Source organism: Heterocephalus glaber, unplaced genomic scaffold, assembly GCF_053883595.1.
Source record: "Heterocephalus glaber isolate CG9 unplaced genomic scaffold, H.glaber_assembly_v1.0 deba00001497, whole genome shotgun sequence".
NCBI lineage: Eukaryota > Metazoa > Chordata > Mammalia > Rodentia > Bathyergidae > Heterocephalus > Heterocephalus glaber.
In genome coordinates this window covers 5,848,404-5,864,826 of record NW_028258320.1, presented here as the reverse complement: position 1 = coordinate 5,864,826, position 16,423 = coordinate 5,848,404, and the positions used below count along the sequence as shown (strand labels likewise).

At 55.6% G+C, this 16,423-nt stretch overlaps 4 protein-coding genes across 10 annotated transcripts in view; 3 read left to right on the top strand and 1 right to left on the bottom strand.

Annotated features, from left to right (window-relative positions):
* The window catches only part of Xpo5 (exportin 5), a 40,039-nt gene extending 38,476 nt beyond the window's left edge, over positions 1–1,563 (top strand). For both annotated transcript variants that reach the window (XM_004846490.4, XM_004846489.4), the window contains exons 28-32: positions 217–299; positions 540–647; positions 779–916; positions 1,086–1,250; positions 1,405–1,563. In XM_004846490.4, the coding sequence (XP_004846547.1) occupies positions 217–299; positions 540–647; positions 779–916; positions 1,086–1,250; positions 1,405–1,542 (632 nt within the window). In that variant the 3' untranslated portion in view covers positions 1,543–1,563. The remainder of the gene's footprint in view (positions 1–216; positions 300–539; positions 648–778; positions 917–1,085; positions 1,251–1,404) is intronic.
* A 1,921-nt stretch (positions 1,564–3,484) lies between these two features.
* Polr1c (RNA polymerase I and III subunit C) lies at positions 3,485–7,591 on the bottom strand. Of its 3 annotated transcripts, none has more exons than XM_087184613.1 (9): positions 7,438–7,591; positions 7,144–7,215; positions 5,618–5,725; positions 5,262–5,394; positions 4,761–4,880; positions 4,526–4,678; positions 4,191–4,340; positions 3,878–3,994; positions 3,485–3,797 (listed from the first exon to the last, which is right to left on the bottom strand). In XM_087184613.1, the coding sequence occupies exons 1-9, from the start codon at positions 7,516–7,518 to the stop codon at positions 3,679–3,681; spliced, it is 1,053 nt and encodes a 350-aa protein (XP_087040739.1). In that variant the 5' UTR covers positions 7,519–7,591; the 3' UTR covers positions 3,485–3,678. The 3 variants fall into 3 exon arrangements, with proteins under 3 accessions (XP_087040739.1, XP_004846545.1, XP_087040740.1); XM_004846488.4 differs by having other exon boundaries at positions 7,338–7,483; XM_087184614.1 differs by lacking the exon at positions 4,191–4,340.
* Positions 7,592–7,618: 27 nt separating this feature from the next.
* On the top strand, positions 7,619–12,595 carry Yipf3 (Yip1 domain family member 3). Of its 3 annotated transcripts, none has more exons than XM_087184615.1 (9): positions 7,619–7,801; positions 8,362–8,559; positions 8,730–8,836; positions 10,209–10,254; positions 10,359–10,451; positions 10,600–10,731; positions 10,877–10,990; positions 11,151–11,274; positions 12,037–12,595. In XM_087184615.1, the coding sequence occupies exons 1-9, from the start codon at positions 7,721–7,723 to the stop codon at positions 12,105–12,107; spliced, it is 966 nt and encodes a 321-aa protein (XP_087040741.1). In that variant the 5' UTR covers positions 7,619–7,720; the 3' UTR covers positions 12,108–12,595. The 3 variants fall into 3 exon arrangements, with proteins under 3 accessions (XP_087040741.1, XP_004846548.1, XP_021115428.1); XM_004846491.4 differs by lacking the exon at positions 12,037–12,595 and adding an exon at positions 11,365–11,804; XM_021259769.2 differs by lacking the exons at positions 10,359–10,451; positions 12,037–12,595 and adding an exon at positions 11,365–11,804.
* A 677-nt stretch (positions 12,596–13,272) lies between these two features.
* On the top strand, positions 13,273–16,241 carry Lrrc73 (leucine rich repeat containing 73). 2 transcript variants are annotated; one of them, XM_004846492.4, is made up of 6 exons: positions 13,284–13,879; positions 14,432–14,592; positions 14,849–14,971; positions 15,295–15,395; positions 15,518–15,740; positions 15,896–16,241. In XM_004846492.4, the coding sequence occupies exons 1-6, from the start codon at positions 13,608–13,610 to the stop codon at positions 15,964–15,966; spliced, it is 951 nt and encodes a 316-aa protein (XP_004846549.1). In that variant the 5' UTR covers positions 13,284–13,607; the 3' UTR covers positions 15,967–16,241. The 2 variants fall into 2 exon arrangements, with proteins under 2 accessions (XP_004846550.1, XP_004846549.1); XM_004846493.4 differs by lacking the exon at positions 14,849–14,971 and having other exon boundaries at positions 13,273–13,879.
* The last annotated feature ends 182 nt before the right edge of the window (positions 16,242–16,423 follow it).

Genomic DNA, 16,423 nt, shown 5'->3' with positions numbered 1-16,423 from the left:
TTACCTTGCTGCCCAGCTTCCCATTTCCCACATGTACAGTGCAATAAAACTCCAGGAGCTCTGCCCTGGGCCTGGGCTTCTGCCACCTTTCTGGGTGCCAGGTGTGTGTATGCTGCTGTTCCACTACTGCTCAGCACCACCTGCCCAGGATGGACCCACACCAGGGCATGCCTCTTTTATGAAAGGGTAGGGCTTGACATTCCCCTCTGCCTACAGATGAAGAGATGATGGCCACAGAGGTGACTCCATCTGCGGTGGCAGAGCTTACAGACCTGGGCAAATGTCTGATGAAACATGAGGTGGGTAGGAGGCTGGGGAAGTAAAACTCACTTCAATAGCCACTTTTATTATTTTCCCACTTACCTATTAAAACTCCAGCTACCAGGCCGGGGATTTAGCTCAGTGGTTTCGGCGCCTGCTGCGCAATCGCAAGGACCCGAGTTCGATCCCTGGTACCAAAAAAAAAAAATCCAGCTACCAATGTGTAACAGAAAAATGTGCCTATTTTCCACTGTAATCCTCCTTCCTTCTCTCTCCAGGACGTCTGCACAGCGCTGTTAATTACAGCCTTCAATTCCCTGGCCTGGAAGGATACTCTGTCCTGCCAGAGGACAACCACACAGCTCTGCTGGCCTCTCCTCAAACAAGTATGCTTATCCCCCTTCTCCTGACCCTCATAGAAGGTTTGGGTGGTGCACACTGACTGAATCAGCTGGGAGAATCAGGGTGCTCAGGCCTTCTGGAGCCCCTGTGGATCTAAGCACAGCAATGTCCCCAGGTTTTGTCAGGGACACTGCTCGCTGATGCCGTCACGTGGCTCTTCACCAGCGTGCTGAAAGGGTTACAGACACATGGGCAGCACGACGGCTGCATGGCCTCACTGGTCCACCTGGCCTTCCAGATCTATGAGGCACTGGTGAGTGGGGGTTTGGGGGCCTGTGGCTTCTTGGCTCAGCTTCTCGGTTCCTGGCCCATCCCAAGTGTTGGCATCCGCCAGGTCAGTAGCGTTGCCTGCAGTGGGCATGACGGACTGGGCATGGTGGTGGGGTCTGAACCCACATTGTGAGTTTATCCACACTTCTCAGCGCCCCAGGTACCTGGAGATCAGAGCTGTGATGGAGCAAATTCCAGAAATACAGAAGGACTCGCTGGACCAGTTTGACTGCAAGCTGCTGAACCCCACCCTACAGAAAGTGGCTGACAAGCGGCGAAAGGACCAATTCAAGCGCCTCATCGCAGGCTGCATCGGGGTAGGTGTTGCCCCGACTTGTGCTCACCCCACCGTCTGGCTTGAGGTCTTAGACTGTGTGGCAAACAAGCCAGCTGTGATCACCAACCATCCTGGGTGGTCTCTCGCCCACTGCCCAGGCCAACCATTGATTCTTTTTCATTTTCTTTCTACAGAAACCCTTGGGGGAACAGTTCCGAAAAGAAGTACATATTAAGAATCTTCCCTCACTTTTCAAAAAAACAAAGCCAATGCTGGAGACAGAGGTTCTGGACAACGAGGGGGGCAGCCTGGCCACCATCTTTGAACCCTGAATCAAGCTTTTGGGCATCCTTCCTCGGCCTTTGTCGTCATCTCTTCTTCCCTTTCGTAGCTAATCTCTAGGGCCCCACTGCCACTTCACTGTCCACCACTGTTAGCTGGAGCCAGAGCTAGGTCTGGAGTGGAAGAAGAGTGGGCCCTGTGCAGGGCCAGCATCCTTCTAAGGCACTAGGAGAGGGAGTCAGGCAGACACATCTATTTGTCGTGATCTCCTGATTAGTTCCATTCTGCTGGGAGTTTGGGCTTCTCTGAGAAAAGCCAGAGCAGAGCAGTCCTTCTCAGGCCTGCCCGCCCCCATCCATCCACACACCTGTGCAGAATGGGAACTGGGTATGCTGTGCCCAGTACTGCGACCAGCTGGGCTTGGAAGGGCTGAACCTCTGACCATTTGTGGCAGAGTTTCTCCTGGACCACTGTGCATCCCTCTGAGCCCTGGCTGCTGGGCTGCCAGGGACCTTTCCCCACCTCCAGTGGCTTGTCTGGCCTAAGGGCTAAGTGCTCAGTTAAATTCAGCCATTCTCATCTGCACTTTGAGCAAGAACTTGGTCACTTAATGGGATCCATGGTACAGGCTGCTGATAGTCTGGGCATGGGTAGGACCTGCAGGGACCAGGGCTAGGTAGTGTTTAGTGTTCTGTAAGGATCCCCTAGAGCTCACACATCTTGCCCTTCCGTGAATGACTCATGGGTTTCCCCAGCCTATGGTCTACTTGGGCATGACAGCCACAGATGACACCATTGTCACCCAAGGATAATTCAGATCAAGTAGGCTTACATTTGTGATAAGCAGCTAGCACAGCTACTGGTCTTGTAGGACCAGCTGAGTCCAGGTGCCTTTAAAATTCTCATGGCCTTTCAGGTCCCTGGTCACTTGTCTCAAGGGCCAATCCCAAAAGAAAAGAAAACCTGCCTTCCCGTTACAACCTGTCCCGAGTCCACCGTAGAGGTCACTGGAAGGCTCCCGAGCAGAGGGGACACAGAGGTGGGACATTGTCTTGGAGTGTCCATGTTCCCTACAGACAGGTCTGCGTCCACTTGCTGGCTGGCTGAGAGGCATCAGCATGACACGGTATGGGTGGGAAGAGACAACGCTGGGAAAACAGGACTGTCAGTTTGCCAGCTCTGCTGCACACGTCTGCCCCTTTCCGTGTGGTGCTTGAGGATTCTGTTGATTGTGAAGGCGATCTCAGAGTATTTCCCTCCATACTTAATAGCTGTCTACTCCTCTGTCTGATCGGGGCTGTGAAGGGTGTAGTATTTATTGTGTTGTAAAATTTTTAACATCCTGTGACCTCATGCTAGAAATTTTCTATTGTTTATAGAACCTTTTTGTAGAAATGTTAACCCTAAAGCACATCTGCATGTCAGTAAAAATCTGTTTCGTACAGAAAGGACCCTACCCACCTTTTTCAAACAAGTCCTGAAACTAGCGATGCAGTCCCATTGCTTCCTCATGGATGGCATCCTGCCGTGGACAATGAGCAGGAGGACCCATGCCTGGTGAACCTGCTGTGAAATGTCTTGAAATAGTATGCCAGTTAAGAGATTCCTGCTCCTGGCCCACTGGGCAGACAGCCCAGGCTGCTCTGGTAACTCCTGTGTGACTCCTGGGCCAGCTGCCAGTGTGCAGAGGGAGCTGCTGTTCTTTCTGACCCTGTTAGTGGCAGCATGGCTTGGACTGCAGTGGGCAACCCTTCCTCCTACCCGACCTTCCCCGTAGACAGGTGAGATGGCACACCCACCCTGGCCACTTTTGTATCTTCCTACAGTGTGTGGCTGTGCCCCCCCAAACCACCTCAATCTGGCTTTCTCAAAAGGTTGGAACTTAGTCTCACCCTACACTCTCACCTGCAGCAAACCCAGTGTTCACTGCTAAATGCCAAATGTGTTGAGAGGCTCCATATTTTTAGACCGAAACTAAGAAATGGTCTCAAAAACGCTTTGGACATGAATTTATTTATATCAGGGGCCTTACAAAGGCATAAAATCTCATTCTGTGGCACATTTAACAAAATGTATTGATTGACAAAAAACTGAGATTGGACCTCTAGCCAATCCCATGGGTCCCACAGTCCCATAGAACTCTCAGGCAGCCAGGCCCAGCCACTGCGGGGTTCCCCAGCGCAGCCTCAGTCCATCTGCACAGCATCCAGCTCATCCAGGAACCGCTGGCACTTCCCCATCAGCACTTTGATGGCCTCGCTCACCAGCACATCTGGAGGCAACACTCCTGTCGACTCCACAGAAACTGGGGACCAGAGGGACACTTCAGCTAGGCAGCACCAGAGAGCACCCCATGCCCACCACACCCCACTCGGTCCTACTGACAGATATAATGATCCCGAACACGGGTGAGCTGCACAGCCTTCTTCAGCTTCTCATGCCGGAAGATCTCCCTGCTAAAAGTGTCCAGCCTGGGATTAGCCACTCGGGCTACCTTCTTACCTAATGAAAACAAAGAACATCACAGGCAGCCAGAGCTTCCCCCCAACATACCAGGGATCAAACTCGGGTCCTTGCGCTTGCACAGCAGGTGGTGAAACCACTGAGCTAAATTCCTGGCCCTGCCAGAGCTTTTATAACTGCCACCTTCAAAAAAAAAAACTTAGGTCCTGTCCTGATAGCATGGCTCGCACCATACCTTGGACTTCCTGCACCTCAATAACACCAGGTGAGAAGCAGCAGCTGAGCTCCTCTGCCACCTCGCCTTCCACAGGCTCAAGCAGGGTGATGTCTGGGAGAAGCCTGTAGCTGGCTGTTGCCACTGGAGAAAATTTGGCATGATCTTTCCCTGGACAGAGGAATCAGCCCATGAGAACCTTCGTTCACCCTCTTGCAAACTGATGATACAAACCCACCTGCTTCCTGCCCATTAGCAACATCCCAGCTGAGTTCCTTGGCCACACCTGTGCTACTACAAATCCAACCACAAGTCCACATCTACTCTCCCTGCCCAGGCGGGCCTAGGGTTCTCACCAATGCCCTTGACACAGTGCATGAGCAGGTCAATCTCCTGGCCAGGCCGAAGCTGGGCAATCAGTATGTCATTGTGCACAGGCCGGATCGTGCCCTCGGGGAAAACATCAGCCTGGTTCCCCAGGGGAACCCATGTCATGTGCCTAGTATACACTGAAGGGAAAATGTGTCAGAAGACCCCATCCGGAAGCCAGCCACCACCAGCACATGAGCCCTCTAACTTCCTGCCACTCACCCTTGTGGTTCACATAGAGTTCATTGGGGTCCGAGGAATCTTTAGCAGCATGGGGGTTCCGGGTGCACCGGACCTGAAGCCGGAACTGCAGAGTGTCTATCTCTGTGCCTTCTTCATCTCCTGTACACAAATGGAGAATGGCAGCTCTTTGAACTAGTAAACATTTGAGAGCCAGGCAGTACACTCAAAGCTTTACATTCCTTAATCTTTTTGACAAATTTAGGAAAGGAAAGGCAAGCGTTCTCACACATGAAAGCCGATGTAGGGCCGGGGATTTAGCTCAGTGGCACTGCGCCTGCCTTGCAAGTGCAAGGTCCTGAGTTTGATCCCCAGTACCGAGAAAAAGAAAAAAAAAGCCAATGTATCAAAATATGAGTAACTTGCCCAAGGTTATCTAGCGGTCTGTCTGGGATCTGAACCTAGGCAGTATGATTCTAGGATCAGTCTAGGAGGATACAGCTGTTCCACTTCTCTCGAAATTTCATTTTCTCAGACCCTCACCTTCATTCCGAAATTCAAAAAGACGAGGATCAGCGTGAATGGGGATGAGCCCCAGACGGTGAGCAAGGATCTCATCCTGGACAATGGATGTGTTGTTGTATACCAGGACCTTTTCCACAGCCATTGTTGGCACCTGCCCAATGAAACAATGCCCCATGTGCCAAAGCCCACCAGACTTCCCACCTACCCCACCACCCCAGATAAAGACCCCTTGCAAAAAGGATGCTTAATGAAAAGTCTACAAAGGGGAAGAAAACCTTAGCAAAATGCCAGGGGAAATAAGGGGAAGGGATAGCTTGAGACAATTCTACAAGCGAGGTCCTGGGATAGTTCCCCATGCAACTCCACACCTATACCTCTGCTAGAAGAATTCGCCGGAAAGCATTGGCAATGGCTGCGTCGATTCCCACCATGTCAAACTCCAGTGAGTTTTCATCCATGTGTACCACATCCACACGGAAGTTCTAGAAACAGGTAAAACTGAAACATGAAGCCTGCTTCTTTTCTCCGTATGATCAAAAAACCTCTCTACAACCTCCCTGGGTATTTTTCTCAACATATTAACATCCTCTCTCATTCAAAAACTTCCCTCTGGACAGATGACCACTATTAAACGTCCTTTCTTCTCCAGTGCTTTGTTTTGTTTTTTGTTTTCTGAGATAGGGTCTCACCATGTAGTTCAGGTTGGCCTTAATTCACTATGTGGTCCCGGCTAGCCTCAGACTCAGCAATCTTCCTGCCTCAGCCTCCCAAGTGCTGGAATTATAGGTGTGCACAGCTACATTCAGCAAAAATCTTTTTCCAAACTCTATTACCTTCATTTATGAGCACCAGTCAGTCTTATTCTGTTCCTTCTCTGATGAGTCCTAAATTCACTATACTCCACCCACTCCATAATTGTTAACTTTTTTCCAGGTTCTGGCTGTCTCCTTCAACCATACTACTTCTACTGGCAATGCACAAAATTTTTTCTCACCGCAGATCTCTCAAACACAGTCTTCACGGCCTACTAGACAGGAAACTACACCATCATCCCTGTCCCCTGACCCATTTCCCTTTATTGGTAAATGGCAACATCATCCATCATAGCAGGACCCCAAGACATTTTACAAGCCCAGCCTCAGCCCTTACCAAAACAATTAAAAATTTACTTGCCATCCCCTGCCACCACAGTTCAGGCCTTCAATCTCAGCACCGTATATAACCTAGCAGATCTGCCTTGTCAGGTATAACCTTCCTCAAATCCATTACCACCCAGCCATCAAGGCTGCAGAAGGATCATGCCTGCTTAAGAACTCTGCTAAAGCTCCCTGTCACCTGCAAGGCCTAAGATGCACGATCTTGCCGATTATTCATGCTGGCCCTCTAACACCCCAGCCGAGCTGCTGGGATACTCTCCGGGGACACTTCACCCAGGTCCTGTTCTTAGTCCCTCCTCACTCTTCACTGCTCTCAACTTTTACTCCTTCAAAGCTCCATTCAGATGTCACCTGCATGAAAGTTTACATACCTCTACCCTCCTCGTCTAAACTGCGTGCCTCTGCAGGATGACCCCACCCCAACCCCGTCCCCGCAGTCCCGATCGCTAACGACTGGTTTGCCATGCTATACATTAATCGCTCGTTTAAGCACGCTACTCTCCAAAGACATCATGTTTTTGCAGAACAAACCAGCAACTAACTTGCCCTCTCCACGGAGCGCCTAGAATACGGCTCAATAAACGTTTAACAGGCCGCCTGCCTCGCAAGCGCAAGGTCCCGAGTTCGATACCCGGTACCAAAATAAAATAAAATAAGAATAAACGTTTAACTTTACTCGGGCGACCCCAGAAGCAGCTTCTGAGGCACAGGCTGCTCGGATCATTTGGTCCGGCCCCACTTACCTTCTCGAAGCGGTCCTGGTCCCAGGCATCGTCGTAACCCGAATAGTTACCTGGAAAGTCCGTGGTATGAACCTAGGGCAAAGACAGGAACCTTTCCACCAAGGGGCAGTGGAGCCCAGCAAATCGCCGTTCTGATCCCCACCCTAACCAGCCCTGTTCCGATCTCACTCTTCCTCCAGGCGACAAGGCCTTACATTGCGAACCCCGAACTCCCCCAGAACCACGCGGTTCCGCATGTCCTCCACTGCCTGAGCCGCCGCCATCTTCAACCTCTCCAAGAGACAGGGTCCTCACTCTGGCGCTTGCGTCCCAGTAGTCTGCCTCCGTATCCGTAGCAACGCTCAGCCTCCTCGCGTCGGAAATATCGCGAGACATCGTCTCGCCTCTGTCCACGTCTACAGCGTCCGGAAGTCAGTCCGGGCCAAACATCCGGGTTCTCCTCCTGGAGCTCGGACTGCTCTGATACTACCTGCCCTCCCTGCCCGGGGTCTCTCTCTTGCTCCGGCCCACTCTTCGCCCTCTCCTTCTGGGCGCGCGGGACTCGCGCAAGCTTCAGCAACGGGAGCCCTCGAGGGACATGGCAACTCCAGCCGCGCCGGCCGGCGGCGCCCGAAGCGGGGCTGGCCCAGAATGGGGAGGGTTCGAAGAAAATATCCAGGTAATGGCCCCAAAGCTCTGGTTGCCAGCAAGCCCGGGGCTGGAGCCGCCCTGAAATGTCTTCCACTCTCGTTCCCCTGGGCCTGTCATCCAGGTGGCTTCACACGAGTCAGGGGTCCCAAAAGAGCCGGGCCTTGTTCCAGCCGGGGGGGGGGGGGCCGCGGGCTCGGTGCGTGGGGAAGGTGATGGGAAAAGCGTCTCACCTTCGGAACAAGTTAGGAGGTCGGTCAGGGGCGGGAACTGGGATCCACTGGCACTGTGAGTATGGTCTTGTCCACGGTTTGGGAAAGACAAAAGAAATGGGCGCTTCTGCAGCCCTCTTGGGGTCTGATCGGGAAGGAAGCAGACATACATGAAGACAAGTAGCAAGTTTCCCGGGCCAGAAGAGTCCCAGAGCCGGCAGCCAAGGGTTCCGAGAGTAAATGAGGGCAAAGAGAAGGTGTGATCCGTAGTGATTCCAAGCCGTGTTCTCTGCAGTGCAAGAACAAAGCCCCAAGCCCTGGGATGAGCAGACTGAGTGGATGGGATAGAAAGGCACTGTAGGAGCCATTGTCTCCACAGGGCGGGGGCTCAGCTGTGATTGACATGGAGAACATGGACGACACCTCAGGCTCCAGCTTCGAGGACATGGGTGAGCTACATCAGCGTCTCCGCGAGGAAGAGGTAGATGCCGATGCTGCTGCTGCAGATGACGAGGATGGGGAGTTCCTGGGCATGAAAGGCTTTAAGGGACAACTGAGCCGGCAGGTGGCTGATCAGGTAAGCAAGACTGAACCCTTGGTAGATGGAAAAATAGGCCTAGGCATGTTATGTGTTCTGAGTCGGTGCTGTTCATGCCAGGCTGTCCTGTTAGAACCACTTAGAATCCAACAGAAAACAGGCAGCAGGGCCTCGAACCGAGAGTCTCATAATTCCTACCCCCATCTCAGATGTGGCAGGCAGGAAAGAGACAAGCGTCCAGAGCCTTCAGCCTGTATGCCAACATCGACATCCTGAGACCCTATTTTGATGTGGAGCCTGACCAGGTTCGAAGCAGGTGAGGACCCTTCTACCAGAAGCTTCCCTTCTGACACTTAGTGCTTCATCCAGACTACAGCTAGATACCAAGCCCCCACTCTGACGGGCTCCCCTCTTCCTGAACCAGCACCCTCCTTCCTGCAGCATTACTGAACACAACATGGCTGTGACACATTGTCTTCCTCCTCTTTGTACCCCGCACATTACTCATCCTCTCTCAAAACCTAGCTCAGGGCCAGGGATTTAGCTCAGTGGTTTCGCCGCCTGCCTTGCAAGTGCAAGGACCTGAGTTCGATCCCTCGTACCAGAAAAAAAAAAAAAAAAAACCTAGCTCAGGCTGGGCTTGGTTGCACTCGCCTGTAATCCCAGCACCTGGGAGGACAAGGCAAGAGGATTACATAGCAAGACCCTGTCTCCAAAACAAAACAAAAACTTAGCTCACTAGCACTTCCTTTGCTCTGCATTCCTCAACCCACCCAGTTTGTTCTGACCCAGTGCTGCTGTGTGGAACTCTGCCCTTTCCTCCGACAGATGGCACTTTAGCACTCAGTATGTTCTTATTCCTGTGTCTGTCTCCCCCGAGCCCAACAGCCCCTCAAAAGCAGGTCCTGCCTTCTTTCTGTTTTCATTCCTGGTGCCAGATGTCTCAGAACCAGCACATTGGGTTATGGAGTGACTTCTCAAAGAGGTAGCATTAGCTGAGCATGGTAGTGCACACCTGTAGTCCCAGCTGCTTGTGAGGCTGAGGCCAGGAGGACTACAAGTTCAAAGCCTGTCCAGGCAACTTAGTGAGACCCTGTCTCAAAAGAGTTGGGGACATATCCCAATGGTAGAACACTTGCCCTAGCATGTATGAGGCCCTGTGTTCATTCTCCAGTACTGCTGGGGCCAAGGGGGAGCTTAACCTGAGGTTGGTTCTTTGTTTATCCTTTAACCAGTTCCAGTCAGATACCTGCAGCCAGGCACTCTTCATGATACTTGATTCAGTGGTGAAGACACATGGGAGCCAAACCCAAACTAGTCACTTAGGGAGAGACTTTTCCTTCTCAACCTTTCCCAGGACTTCACATCCCAGGTCTGATTTCTGGGTCCCTCTGCTGAGGTCCACCTGTCTTCAAGGGAGAGCAGGTCACATAGGTAATGGCCAGGCCTTCTCTCAAAGCCAGGCAGGCTTCTCTGAGTTCCCCAAATTGCTGCCCCAGTTGGCTCCCTTGCAGAACGCTGTCCTTCCTGGAAGTGATGTCCTCCTTCCCTGCATCTTTACAACCCTTTTCTTCCCCTGTGCCCTAGTATGTCCATTCCTTGGAGCTAGAGAGATGAGTAGGGTCAGTCCTTGTCCTCCAGAGTCTCCTTGCCCAGTGCTACCTCTGCTCTCTCCTCTCCTCTCCCAGGCTGCTGGAGTCCATGATCCCTATCAAGATGGTCAACTTCCCCCAGGTGACTAGGGGGTGGCCGTGGGAGGCTGGGGGAATCAGGCTGAGCCTGGGAAGGTAGAAAAAGGCTTTGCACTCTCCAGCCTGAAGGAGTTGGTATTTTGACAGAAAATTGCAGGGGAGCTCTATGGTCCTCTCATGCTGGTCTTCACACTGGTCGCCATCCTTCTGCATGGGATGAAGACATCTGACACCATTATCGTAAGCAGGACAGGACTGGGAGGATGGCTGAAGTAGGTTTAAAGCTGCCCAAAGACATGATGATAGAGACAGGCACCCCTTGCAGAAGGCCCTTGGCAAGTGAGGCTGGGATTGAGGCTTCCTGGGGCTAACAGCCTTCACCCCACAGCGGGAAGGCACCCTGATGGGCACAGCCATTGGCACCTGCTTCGGCTACTGGCTGGGCGTCTCGTCCTTCATTTACTTCCTCGCCTACCTATGCAATGCCCAGATCACCATGCTCCAGATGTTGGCACTCCTGGTAAGGAGCCAGGCCTTGGTCTGCTTTCTGTCTCAGGGCCCCTGGGCCTGGGGTGGGAGGAACAGCCAGTGGCCTTCCCAGGGGCTGGCTGAGGAGTGAGGCCGGCCCAGCCCAGTGATTTTCCTGTCCACCACCCTCTTCCCAGGGCTATGGTCTCTTCGGGCACTGCATTGTCCTGTTCATCACCTACAACATCCACCTCCACGCCCTCTTCTACCTCTTCTGGCTGCTGGTGGGGGGGCTGTCCACCCTGCGCATGGTAAGTGGGCACTGTCTTCCCCAGGGGAGTCTATCCTGTGCACCTGCAGGGGCTCTAAGTGGGAGGCAGGGCCACAGACTGTTCACCCTGGTGGGGAGGGAGGTCAGGCCCACCCCAAGCCCCAAATCCAAGCCCGCTGAGGTGCATCCTGTGGTCCTAGGTGGCAGTGCTGGTATCTCGGACCGTGGGCCCCACCCAGCGGCTGCTCCTGTGTGGCACCCTGGCCGCCCTGCACATGCTCTTCCTACTGTATCTGCACTTTGCCTACCACAAGGTGGTAGAGGGTAAGTGCGGAGGGCCACGTGGGACAGTCAGGGCATTGTACAGGTCGGGCTGTGCTCATTCACCTCCCCCTTCCCACCACCTCCTTGCAGGGATTCTGGACACACTGGAGGGCCCCAATGTCCCACCCATGCAGAGAGTCCCCAGGGATGTCCCCGCTGTGCTCCCTGCTGCCAGGCTTCCCGCCACCGTGCTCAATGCCACAGCCAAGGCTCTTGCGGCATCCTTGCAGTCACACTGACCTCACCTGAGGTCCATGGCCACCCCTGTTGCCCCAGTTGTGGAGCAGAAGATTAAAGGACAAGATTGTGTCTCTCTGCTGGGGTCTGCAGCCACCACTGAGCTGTACCTACCTAGGTGCATCCATGACACCAGTCCAGGCTGCTGAAGGGCACAAGGCTGGGAACTCCTGGCCAGGACTGCCAGGCTCTGGAGCCAGTGCAGAAAGTGGGTCAGTGCCCTGAACAACCCCCCCCCCATGTTGCTAATTATAGACTTGGTAATTAAAACACTGCTCTAGTCTGGAACTGCAGCTCCTGTTCTAGTGGTCTTCTGTCACCCTGCCTCCTGTACATGCAGGGGTAATGTGCCACGTCCCTTTATCACCTAACCCAGGTGAGGTGAAAGTGGGAGAGGCCAGACCACTTAGATAGCAGCAACTTTGTGGAACCTGCCCAAGGGCAGAGGACACATGACCCCTGGAGCAGAGGGCAGGCCTGATGAAGAGTGTTCCGGGCTTAACTCTCCGCTGCCTGCACTTTCAGGGAAGCCAATGGAGCATTACAGATTGAACAGAAACTTCCAGATAGAGCCTCACATCAGTGCAAGGACCTGATGCAGCTGGGCCACTGTGGAGCAAACTTTCCCATGGGAAAAAAAGTCAGACCAACTTGACTTTGCCCTGCTTTTCCCCGGGCCAGCTCCCATTTGTTTTTGATTTCTGACCTCTTCTTTCAAGAATACCCTAGCGATGCACCACCCACCACTCTCAGTGTGCTCCACTTAAGTTAGTTCAAAATTCAGGCCGGGCTTGGTGCCACATACCTACAAACCCAGAACTCAGAGGCCGAGGCAAAAGTACTGCAAGCTGAAGCTCAGCCTGGGCAACTTATGAAGACCGTCTCAAAAAAGAAATACTTCAGTGCAAAGGCCCTGGGGTCCATAAAATCAGGTAGTTGTAGAGGAAATAGGGCTTTGATTCACTACTTTTGAGGGGGGTGTGCTGGTGGGCTTGGGGCCTTGTGCATGCCAGGCAAACAAATGCTCTACCACTGAGCCATACCCCTAGCCCAGTGTTTCCTTTTTCTAAAAATAGCCCATCATTGCTAAACTTGGGTCCGCGGCATGACTTGCCCATAAAGAGACCAACAGCGGTGCCTTTTATTTGCCCTGTTACCCAGAGCGCTCCCAGTACAGTCTGTCCCAGGTCTCCGTGCTGGGTCGCTGGTCCAGGCACTCCTACATCTTAGCCCCTCCAGTCTGAAGACTTTAAAGGAATCCCGCAGGGCCCGCCCGCCCCACCTGGGCCTGAGGTCCACCTGTTCTAGGGGCAGCCGGGTCTCCCCCTCCCTGCGGCCGCTCCACCCCCCGGGTGATAGGGAAGCACTGGAGGAATTCCCACGTACGCGGCGCCACACGTCACGGGCGGGGCGGGGCGGGGCGCAGATTAAAGGGCCCGGGACCTCCAAGCCGGAGAGGCACGTGCAGGGGGTCAGACGGGAGGGGTAGTGGCGCGAGACCCTTAAAGGGCTGGGGATGGCGGGGAATTGGCAGCAGAGCCGGTCGCAGCGTCACACGCCCCCTTTAACCGCCGCGCCCCCGTTGCGCCCTCTCGGTCCTGTGGGTCCTAGGCCCCAGCCCTATCTTTCCACCTGCTGTCTAGCTCGGCATGGTCTGGGAAGGGCTTCCCTCTGGCCAGTGCCCAGTGGTGTGCGCCAGCCTCGAGGGCCGCGTGCTCCGGTCGGGAGGGGAGGGGCGGGCTCCGGTGACGCGACCCGTTGCCATGGAAACCCACCGCCTGCTCCGGCGCAGGAGCTGAAGCAGAGCACCCGCGCGCCGCCAGCCTTAGGCTGTCTCTGCAAGACGCGCGCCGGGCCCGGGGCGCCCGGGGAGCCGGGCTGGGGGGCGGGGGCGGCCTCCGAACAGGGCCCGGGCCCGAGCCGCCGCCGGAACTGCGAGGGACGACAACGACCGGGGCAGGGCAGCGCCGGCGGGCCAGAGTCGCGCGCCCCGGCCCGCACCCTCGGCGTCCTGCACCTTTCCGTGCGGTGTTCCGGCGTTCTTCCCTCGCCCGCTCCGCCCCCGCCCCGGCCCCTGCGGCCCAGCCCCGGGTACGATGCTGCCCAGCTCCATCCAGATTTCGGGAGAGCCGCTGTCAGGCGCCGAGGTGCGGGACATCTGCCGCGGCCTGCGCGACAACGCCGTGCGCCTGCTCTCCCTGCGTGGCTGCCGCCTCTGCGACCGCGACTTCGGCCGCATCTGCCGGGCCCTAGCCGGAGCCACATCCCTGGCTCAGCTCAACCTTAACCTGGGCGTCGTGTCCAGCCCCAGCCGCATCAAACAGCTGGCGGAGGCGCTGCGGACCAACCGCTCCATCCAGTCCCTCTTGTGAGTGCGCCCCTCGCCAGGGGTTCCGGGTGCTGCGGCCCTCCGCGCGCTCCCCTCCCGGCTCCTGGCCCTCTGCACCTTCCAATTCCTTTCTTCCACCCCGCTGACCTTGCACCCCTGCCCGTGTCTCCACCACACCCTCCAAGGCTTGCCTGGTTTCTGGGCTTCCTGCAGCCCCACGAGGTGGTGGCCACCCCTTCCTGGCAGGGCGTGTCCTGCCTCCCCATTTTATCGCCCTCCTTTACTTTGCCTGGGCGGCGCCTTGCTTCCCAAAAATCAACCCGCCCTTACCTCGGGTACTAGAGTCCTGTGCCTACAATTGTGCCCACTGGAAAATTCCAAAGCACCAGCAGCACGCCCCTTCTCTGCCTCCTTGTGGAATACCCCGGATCCCAGTCCTTGCCCCAGAAAAAAGAAGCAGATTCCACTTCTTCTGGGTATTCCTGAGAATCCAGAATGTTCATCCCTCCTCCTCTTGATCCTCCCAGGGGAGGCGCCCCTTTTCCACTGGAAGGCTGGGGACTGAGTAACTGCTCTCCTGCCTCCCCGCAGCCTGCACGGAAGCCCACTGACAGATGCTGGTCTGGCCCTGCTGAACCCAGCCCTGGCCCTCCACCCTGCCCTCGTGGCTCTGGACCTGGGGGACTGCATGCTGGGTGACGAAGCCATCAACCTCATCTGTGGCCTCCTCCCTCCGGACGGGGCCAAGTCTGGTGAGGAAGGCGTGGGTTGGCCTGGGTGGAAGCTAAGTACAGGGTCCCTCCTGAGCAGGAGTAAGGATGTTGCAGGAAAGAGGGGACTGGGGATGCAGTGAGCTGCAGATTCAGAGTCCTCAGTGGCTCTGGAGCTCTGTGGGTGGGTTGGGGTGGCTCCCAGCCATCGGGGACTCCCCAGATGCCCCACACGTGGGAAGGGCTAGAGGAGGCTCTGACCCTCCCTGCCCTGGCTTCTTACTGTGCTGTTGCCCAGGCCTGAAGGAGCTGACACTGAGCGCCAACCCTGGCATCACCCCCAAGGGCTGGAGCCGCCTGGCCATCGCTGTGGCCCACAGTTCCCAGGTCCGAGTCCTCAATCTGGACTACAACCCTCTGGGTGAGGCTCGTGCCCCGCCCACCTCCCCAAGAACCTGGGACATCATTGCCATGGGAACCCCACACTGGGGAGAGAAGAGGAGTGAGGGCCCAGGCAGGGACAGGAGGGGAGCTGTCCTGTATGGACCTCTAGGTGACCATCAGGGGGTCAGAGCACCAGCTAGCATCCCAGTTCCAGTCCCCTCCTCACTACCCACCAACAGCCAGGGTCTCCTGAGGAGCCGGGGGTGGGGCCAAGGGTGGTTAAGGTGATGGGGAAGCTGAGGGTGGTGGGGCTGACAGGGCGTGAGTGCAGGTCAGTGTGTGCGTGTGCCGTCTCCCTAGGTGACCACGTGGCAGGGATGCTAGCTGTGGCTGTGGCCTCCAGCCGTACCCTAGAGGTCCTAGACTTGGAAGGGACCGGGCTCACCAATCAGTCAGCTCAGGTGAGAGGATGTGATGTTTGGGACCAGCAGGGGATGGGATAGACACGCCTGAGGGGGAGCAGGTGGGGTCCAAGGACCTGCCACAATCACGTGGGGTCATCTTTTCCACCCTTCCACCCCAGACCCTGCTGGACATGGTGGAAAATTACCCGACAGCCTTGCGGAGTCTGGTGTTGGCTGAGAACAGCATCAGCCCCGAGCTGCAGCAACAAATCTGTGACCTTCTTTCTGAGGGCGAGGAGGAGGAGGAGGTGGCCGGAGGGACTGGCAACACCCAGGAATGGGAACGAGAGAGGGAGCCCGCTGCCCACCAGAGGGGCAGCAGCTCCTGGATGTGCCCCGGCGGTAAGAACCGGAAGATTGCTCAGGGCCAAGTCTGGAGGAGCCGGGAAAGGGAAAGTGGGTGGGGAAGAGGCCAACTCTCACCTTTGTGTCCCCATCGAGGCAAACAGCCACGTGGAAACTCCTGTGCTACCTTAGCACCCTCTGCCTTTCCACAGACGCCAGCTCGCAGATGGTGCTGATGACATCAGGACTAGGGGACAGTCTGCTGGCTGAAACCGAGATGTGACTTTCCACTTGGGTTTCTGTGTCATGACATACATGTTTTTCTCTGTCCCCAGTGCCTTCCCTGGATGGCAGGGACAGGCCCTGTGGCTTGAGAGGGCATGGGGATGGGGGTGGCCCTGGGGCTCTGGCAGCTCCTGGCAGTGTGGGAAGCTCTGGAAGCTGTGGCTGACAACAGCCTTGGAAGCACTGGAGCCCAGGGCAACGCCTTTGGACTCGTTGGCAGCTCTGGCTACAACCCGCTGGCTCGGAAGAGATTTTATAAAATCTACAACTTGGCTTGAGGCTGTGGTCACTAGGGGTGGCTGGGGGGGGGGGACTGGAACTGTACCTAAGCACCACTAGGGGGCAGGATCATCACATAGCCCGAGCTCCCATGTCTTCAACAGGCCTGGCCCAGACCTAGGACCTGGGGCTCCCAGGTGACACCTCACAAACCCATAAAGATCCTAAGGACAGTG

Bases quoted from the DNA above. Each gene is read 5' to 3' on its own strand.
- Polr1c (XM_087184613.1), bottom strand. From the start codon at position 7,518: ATGTCTCGCGATATTTCCGACGCGAGGAGGCTGAGCGTTGCTACGGAT. The intron at 7,216-7,437 runs GTGAGGACCCTG...TCTTTGCCCTAG, and splicing joins ACTGGGACGCAAGCGCCAGA to GTTCATACCACGGACTTTCC. The intron at 3,995-4,190 runs GTATGGTGCGAG...TGTTTTCATTAG, and splicing joins TGAGGTGCAGGAAGTCCAAG to GTAAGAAGGTAGCCCGAGTG.
- Yipf3 (XM_004846491.4), top strand. From the start codon at position 7,721: ATGGCAACTCCAGCCGCGCCGGCCGGCGGCGCCCGAAGCGGGGCTGGC. The intron at 8,837-10,208 runs GTGAGGACCCTT...CTCCTCTCCCAG, and splicing joins CCTGACCAGGTTCGAAGCAG to GCTGCTGGAGTCCATGATCC. The intron at 10,732-10,876 runs GTAAGGAGCCAG...CCCTCTTCCCAG, and splicing joins TCCAGATGTTGGCACTCCTG to GGCTATGGTCTCTTCGGGCA.
- Lrrc73 (XM_004846492.4), top strand. From the start codon at position 13,608: ATGCTGCCCAGCTCCATCCAGATTTCGGGAGAGCCGCTGTCAGGCGCC. The intron at 14,593-14,848 runs GTGAGGAAGGCG...GCTGTTGCCCAG, and splicing joins TCCGGACGGGGCCAAGTCTG to GCCTGAAGGAGCTGACACTG. The intron at 15,741-15,895 runs GTAAGAACCGGA...GCCTTTCCACAG, and splicing joins CTCCTGGATGTGCCCCGGCG to ACGCCAGCTCGCAGATGGTG.